Source organism: Arachis duranensis, chromosome 3 (genome assembly GCF_000817695.3).
Source record: "Arachis duranensis cultivar V14167 chromosome 3, aradu.V14167.gnm2.J7QH, whole genome shotgun sequence".
Classification (NCBI taxonomy): Eukaryota; Viridiplantae; Streptophyta; class Magnoliopsida; order Fabales; family Fabaceae; genus Arachis; species Arachis duranensis.
The window spans coordinates 131498216-131506659 of NC_029774.3; the positions used below are offsets into that span (position 1 = coordinate 131498216).

An 8444-nucleotide genomic window follows, 5' to 3' on the forward strand; every position below is an offset into this window, starting at 1 on the left:
TACAGTTTTAATAAAGTTGTTAGCACAAAAATTAATTTAATTTTTAAAAATTATTTTATTAAAAATAATTAAATTAAATTTAAAAATTTGAGTTTAAATTAATTAAGACTCTTATATAATTTTTATAATAATTGAGTATTTTTTATATTTAAAATTTTAATAATTAAAAATAAAAAAATAAATAATTTTAATTTTAGATCATCTGTGTTATATTTTATTTTATTAATATAAGAATAAAAGATAGATAAATATTATTTAAAAAAAATATTTTTTATAAACTGCATGTATCTTAGATACAGTACTAAAAATTGTGTTCTTGTTCTATTTTAGATACAGTGCACCAGATTTATGAACGAATTTTTAAACTACATGTATTTTGGATACAGAGTATTCGAGTTGTGATTTTCATGATTTTGATGGCTTTGTACTCGGGATGTATGAGGTTTATGTAAATGCATAAATACACTAAAAATTATATATTTTCGTAAATAAAAATTTTCATAAATTACATATAGAGTGAAAATGATAGAGAGAAATAGATAATAGAAGAGAGATAAATAAGATGGATGAAGAAAATTTATTAATTTTAAAAAAAAATATTTTATCTCAATTTTAATGAAAAAGTGTCATACAACATATTTTAGTTGTTAAATTAGTAATATGTATAATATAATTATATTTTTAAGTTTAGTATTTTAGTTTCAATTTCAACTTTAATGTAATTTTAATTATAATTAGAGAATATCATATTGTATATTTTAGTTGTCAAATTTATAATTAATTATTGATAATGATATATAAAAAAGATAGAATTGGTAGAAGAATGAGAGAGATAGAGAAATAGAGAAAGCGAGAGAAATATAGAACTCTTTAATTTAAAAAAAATGATTTATGATACATTTTGATTGTAAAATTAATAATATACAATAGATGATATATATTACAATAGCATTGGTGCCATGGTATCTCATCAAAGACTTTTTATGATGAGTATTATGAATAGAATTGAAAGGATCAATTTGATTGTACGAATCCCCCAAAGTCTTAACTAGTATTTTTACCAATAATAACGTAAATATAAATCTTTTAAAATTATATTGGTTTTGTTCTGATATTATAGATTATGGTACAAAAAATTTATAAAATCAAACTACTTTTATAAAAATGTTACAGGGACAAAAGTATTCATTAACTAAGAAGACCCGGGTCTTCCTAGATAAAAAAAATCAAATAATCAGATTTTTAATTATTATTTTTATGTAAAAGAGTTTAATTGTTTACTAATAATTAATTTTAACATTCGTTATCCAAAATTTGAAACAATTTAATGTGTACACTTTTATAATTGATTAGGTTTTAAGTCTGTTACACAAATAAAAATAATTAATTTTTATGCTTATTATTTAAAAATAATATTTTTCTCTCTAATTTTATAAAAATATAATAAGATATTAGCAAAAAAAATTTATATTGATAGTTATAAATTAACTCAAAATTAATTTTTTTTAAATAATTAAATCTTGATTCTAACTTTTAATTACAATGCAACATTAGTATTCTCTAAATTGTATATAATAAATATTTGAAGGAAGCGAAGTGAAAATATAGATTAGAAAGATAAGCGGTAAACATTTAAAACTAAATAAAAAAAACTAAAAGAATATGTATATAATAATAATATTTTTTATTTGAATTATATTATTTTGTTAATTTTATTTTTTATAGAATAGAAAGGTAAAGAAAAATTGAGAATGAGAAAAAAGGAGAGAAATAGATAAAGTAGAAAAACGAGACAGTGAATTTATTAATTAAAAAAAAATTATTTTAATTGTAATGAAAAAGTCTTTGGTGACATATTTTAATTTGTCAAATTACTAATATAAAATATAAATTATATATAGAATGGAAAAGGAGAGAAATATAAAAAGAAAGAGAGGTAGATGAGAGAATATAAGAAGAGAGTTTATTAATTTTAGAAGAAAATATTTTTTCTTAATTTTAATGAGAGAGTATCATGTGATACATTTTGGTTATTAGATTAGTTAGTAGTATATAATATAGCTATATTTTAAATTTTTTCAATATTTTAATTTTAGTTTAATTTTAATACAATTAGAGAATATCATATTGCACACTTTGATTATCAAATTTGTAATTAGTCATTGATAATGATATATATAACAGAGATATAGTGGGTAAAGAAATAAGAGAGATAGAGAAAGGAAGAGGGAGGAGAGAAGAACTCTTTAATTTTAGAGAAAAATATTTAATTTCAATTGCAATAATAAGGGAGTGACATGTGACACATTTTGGTTATAAAATTAGTAATATATAATAAATAATAGATTTTGAAAGCAAAAAAAATTATTTTAATTGTAATAAAAAATATTCGGTGATATATTTTGATTTGTCAAATTACTAATATAAAATATAAATTATATATATAGTAGAAAAGATAGAGAGAAATAGAAAAAGGAAGAGAGGTAGATGAGAGAATATAAGAAGGGAGTTTATTAATTTTGGAGAAAAATATTTTCTTTTAATTTTAATAAGAGAGTATCATATAACACATTTTGGTTATCAAATTAGTTATCAATATATAATATATTTTAATTTTAATGCAACTAAAAAATATCAGGTTATATAGTTTGATTGTCAAATTTATAATTAGTCATTGATAATAACATATAAGAGAGATAGAGTGGGTAAAAGAATAAGAGAAATAGAAAAAGGAAGAAGAAGAGAAAAAAAAATTTTAATTTTAGAAAAAAATTTAATTTCAATTACAATAGAAAAAAAGTGGATTTGGATCCTCTAAAGTTTGAATTTCACTTTAGAGAGTAAAGTGTGATCTCTTACCATTGATTTTATGGGACTAAGAGTAAATATGAAAAAAAAACTATTGATCGTATTAAAAGATTTGTTTATTTCTCTTTTATATCACACTTCTCTCTTTATTTATGTTATATTTAATATATATTTTATATAAATGACTGATTATGCAAATGATTTTTTTTATACAAATAAAGGATAAGATTAATTGTCATTAAATTGATTAATATAAAAAAAATATTAAAAGATCATCAAAATTTATTATTTTTAGTCATTATTTAACTATCAATTTAATTCATTTAATCTAATTTTTTAGTATAATAATCTAACAATATATTTTATTTTATACTTTTAAATATTAATAATTAATTAATAAATAAAAATAATAAATTATGATAACTCTTTAATATTTCAGTGTGGAGATGTGAAAGTTGTTGGCGAAAAATGATCTCAACCCGTAAATGCAGTTTTTGTACGGTTTAGATGTGATCTCGTGCTAAACTGTGTCCGGATTGACTTTTGATGCAACGAAGTTGTTGCCGTCGTGGTCTCAAATATTGTTTTTTCTTGTAGTGAGTCTACTGAGATTATTGCTGAGTTTTGGTCTCCAATCTCTGCGTGTAGGACTCTTTATAACACATTATGATTAGGACTGCAATTAATAATTGAAAACTTTATACCACATGATGTTTACTCGCATAATGATTTGCAGACTGCTGATCAACAACTATCTCCTTGTTCTCCTTCAAAGTGTGAGTGTACTTGAATGTCTCTGCCATCATCGCATCACAACTCAATGACTTAGACTACGCAGGTTGACAACATGTTAAATCGAATAATAATGACATTATATTTCAAAGACAAAACATACTTAATAATAAATTGAAACAAGTTACATACCAATATGGCCTTGTCTTCATGAAAGTCGCTGATCTACCCACATACTTCGACGACTTGGCTGATGCCCTATTAGCTCTGTTTGTGAGACGTCGGCGCTTGAATCCCCCATTAGTCTTCCAATGGACGTACAGTGTCTTCTTAAGGTCTGGATGGAGCCAAATAGTGAGGTGGTCACGCTGCTCACGTACGTCTTCCATCATTGCTGTAGTCGCCTAGCCATCCGATGGTTGAAGATTTTACCGTCCACTTCTAAAATCATCGCTCTCTGGTCTCAATAGGAATCTTCTTGTAACTCGATCATGAGTGGTTGTACATTAGCTTAATGACATTATAGTACACTCTTGTGTACATGCATTATTATGGCGCAACCCTATCAATAGAAAACTTAAAATTAGTAGTTTACTAAACAATTATTTAAAATAATCTATAAACTTCAATTATATTTAAAAAATTTCGGCAAAGTTTTGTCTGTAATTAAAGTGTGCCACAGACTTTATCCATCAACAATTTGCCTAAACAATTCACAAACAAAGCAGTATAAAATTATATGACTTAAGCAGCAACATCCATCAACAATCAAGAATTCTCAAACACTTTCAACAATTCAAACATACTAACTTAAATCGAACCTATCTTAATAACATAAATCCACTAAAGTTAGAAAATTGAGTATAACTAAATTAAACTAACTAACTAAAATGAAAAACTTAAGATTAGTAACCGCATATGTTGAATAATCTCCTTAAAATTGTTTGTATATATATATATAAAGGACTTAAAATAGTACTCACGTTGTCAAACCATCAGGCTAAATCGTCATCCGTACAATGGGAGGTGGTGGAAGAGCATCTGACTGCTGGGACCCATGAGAGGATTTCGACACCATGCTGTCTGTCTCTAGAGGTGTCGTCATAAAAATAGTGGGCTGCTGAGCGGATGGAGGTGGTGGAGGAATATACTCTGGTGAAGCAGCCGAATGACTTCCTGGTTGTGGGGTGGCATAGCAGAAGAAGTCACGTAGTTAGGGTTAGGGATCATGATGGGTCCTGTGCACTCATTGCCTGTGACGTCGCAGGGGTAGTCAGAGTAGAGGCGGACGACTAAGAAGTCCTAGGGGTACTAATAGAAACCCCTTCCTTCTACCACGACCACGAGACCGATCTGTGACACCTCTATCTGTTACCATATTTGCAAAAGCATACAAATTAATACAAATTCTCCCTCATTTATATTATTTGAAAAATATTTTAACAAAACCTTCTCTAAAAAAGTGCTAACATTCACGATGATTAATCGCACAATAATAAAACCAAATTCTAGGGAGAATCAATCATAAATTAAAATCCAAAACAACTATAACACATCAAAAATAACTTAATGAACAAACAATAATAAACATGAAACTTTACAAAGTTAGAACACTTAAATTTAAACCTAACTAATTCATTAGAGAATCTATTCTCAAACTTTGGAACTACTAAGACATGCATATCATCAAACATTGAGAATTCATTAAAGATTTTAATTTAGAACATTTTTATTTTCTATCTTTAGTTACTTAACTTCAAGGATACCAAATTACCAATCATTTTAGTATAATATCAATAATATTCTCTTTTTAATTCCACTCTTAGATGGATGAGATTAAATATTATCTAAATTTAAAACTTGGATTCTAACTAAAATATTAAACTAATGACCTAAATCACTCTAAAACCTATTACTTCACATACTTTTATAAATTCAAATCAAAATTTTAAATTCTAATTTGTATAAATTACTACAACTTATTTAAGTTAAGGTTGAAACTATGTAGCTATCTCTAAATTTAAATTCTATTAGGACTTATACGATTTATTTTATTAACTAATTAGTTGATGTTTTAATTTGTTTATTATCAAATCAATTTTTATAAATTTTCTAACTGATCCTAAATTATCATCTTAGTTCTTATTACCAGTATTGCTTATTAAACATAGAATTCAAACAACACAACAAACAAATCAATTTAGAATTTATTCTCAATTTTTAACATCATCCAATATCAATGGTCATTAGAAATTCATAATACCAAGCCAGAACCAAAATTAAAAAATTGAATAAAGGGGTGCTACCTGAAAGGAGCAGCGGCGGGAGAAGCAGCGGCAAGAGCAGCGGCAGAAGCAACACCAGCAATGGCGGTTCGACAGAAACAATGTAGAGAGACGAAGAAGGAGAGCCAGATGACGAGAGGGGACCGTCAAAGGGGCTGCCTGAGAGAATGTTGAAGGAGAGATGAGAGAGTTAGAGAGAGAATGGGAGGCAAGAGGGTGAGTAGAGAGGGAGATAGTAATTCGAAATGAGGGGAAAAAGGTCGCGGTTCGAATTTAGGGCACGTTTACCATCAATTTATCGATAGATTTATCCGATGTTAAAGCTTTGTGGATGCCCAAAACGTAACGTTTCACTAATCAAGGTTACCCTCATATTTATCTGTCTATAAGTCTGACGGTAATTCTTGCGCCAATTAATATTTTTTCCCTCAAAATATTATCAATGAATTTATCGTCAAAAAACATAATCTAACTATAATTTTTTTACCTGAAAATTTTATTGCAAAATCTGGTAGTAAATCTGTTGGTAAACCCGACGCTAAATCTGATGGTATTCAGCATTTTTCTTTTACTATATCTCCCACGTCATATCACATATAGTTTTGAAAATAGGACTAATTTGACCGAGAATTGGACGCCTATGCGGTTTGGTCTGAATGAAAAATCGCAATTATAAAAATCATTTGTGGATCGTTAAATTAGTCGAGAATTGGTCGATCGAATCGAATTGGAACCCATCCGATTTACATAAACGACACAATTTTGAGCTCTTTTTAAAAAAAAAATAAAAAGAAAAAGAAAAATGAAGCTTTATGCGTGAGTGACCTAACCTTTGTTCTTTCTTTCCCTTCTCTTCTTCAAACTTCAAAATTCACCAAAACCAAAAATAAACATGAGAGTATGATACCCTAGTTTTTCTACCATCGCCATAAGGACTGTGCCATGCATCGCGCTCAGACACCAACGTCATCGTCCATGCTTCTTTCTTATTTCAGCAATTACACCTTTTTCCTCGAGCTCCGCATCAATCTCTGATTCTTGTTTGCTTCGTCGAGCTCTTACTATCGTCCGTCACGTTCAGGCACCAATGTCTTTGTCTGGTCATTGTGCTCGAAGTCTCCAATCCACCAATCGCAACTTTCTCCTCGAGCTCAGTCTTGCTCTTCGTTTTCTCAGCCGCATCTTCTTCCAACCAACTACCACCTTCGAGTAGTCATGTTCGTCGCTTGGCCTCCATCTCTGTCGCACTTCTGCCCTTCTGCTCAGACTGCTTAGAAGTCAGAACAAGGGGTTAAGGATTCTACTAGTGCTACTCATATTGGTTTCTTCATTCTTCGATTTTGAATTCTGCTACTGTTAGTACTACTCAGATTGAATTATTGAATGATTAGTTCTATTGTGTTGTGCTTTATTCTGTTATTTTTTGTTTGTGTTGTGCTGAAAAAATTGTGCTAAAATTGTGATGAAAGCTTGAAACCTTGATAATCATTGTTAATCTTTGGAAAAATTTATTGATCTTTATTAAAATTATGTTGAAACCTTGTTAAAATTATGATCTGTTGAAAAATGTTAATTTTAGTTAAAATTATGCCTAAGAGCTTTTATTTGTTCAATATAATCAGTCTTTTGCCAGAAAAGAAATAAATCGGTTAATAACTATTTTGATGAGTTTAATGGTGATATAATGAAAAATTAAGTCTTAAATTGTTAATAACTATTTTGATGAGATTATAAGATTTTGGTTGATATAATGTTTTAAATTTAGATGACATTTTAAAGATTAGATTTGAATCCTCTAAAAGGAAGAAGTTGGTAAAAGTGGTAAAGTGAAAGGTTACTGGATCACCATTGATTTTGTTCCTTTCATAAAATATGTGTCTCACTATCTTAACTTAAGAATGATTAATTTCTCATTTTATCATTTTATCAACTTCTTCATTTTAAAAGATCTTGATCTTTATAGTTTATATTATATTATAATTATATTTTAGTGTATTTATTTATATTTTATTTATGAGTCAAAATGAAAAATTCTTAAACAAGGAAATAAATAAACAACATTAATGATTTTCACTTTTCAATTCTGACCTTTGTTGAATATTGGTACGTGTGGAGTCAAATTAACACGCATGTACAGTGTGACACATAATAATAATAATAATAACTTCACAAACTTGAGGGTATAAATACATGTATATATTTGTTGTAGGTAACAACATTTGGTATCAGTAGGGTTTTGAAGGGAGTAATGGCTTCTCCAATGGGGTCATCATCAACGGCTGGTGGTGCTACTGATGGTACTGATGATGAGGGGCAAGATCGTCCTCAAAATTCTCGAAGGTTTTACCATCGTCACACTCCCCATCAGATAGCAAAGCTTGAGGAGTGAGACCTTCTTCTCTTGTTAACAACCTTAGCTTTTCATTTATATATATTTTATTGACTTCGTTCGATTTCATCCTGTTTCACTGTTTCAGTGTTTTGTAGTCTTAAGGATAAGAAAGTTGTCACCTTTTCTCAATTCCACGGGGAGGCTGAAAATTCAATATTCAATTTCCACCTTTTGGGTTTTCAATTATGTAATAAAAAAACCTTTTTTTTTTTTTGTCATCGGTTTGT

The 8444-nt window shown here is 28.1% G+C and overlaps 1 protein-coding gene across 1 annotated transcript in view; it reads left to right on the plus strand.

Moving 5' to 3' along the window:
- The first annotated feature begins 8062 nt into the window (after nucleotides 1-8062).
- Nucleotides 8063-8444, plus strand: part of LOC110279563 (homeobox-leucine zipper protein ROC8-like) — a 10688-nt gene continuing 10306 nt past the window's right edge. The window contains exon 1 of the mRNA XM_021139450.2: nucleotides 8063-8210. Coding sequence (XP_020995109.2) covers nucleotides 8074-8210 — 137 coding nt within the window. The 5' untranslated portion in view covers nucleotides 8063-8073. The remainder of the gene's footprint in view (nucleotides 8211-8444) is intronic.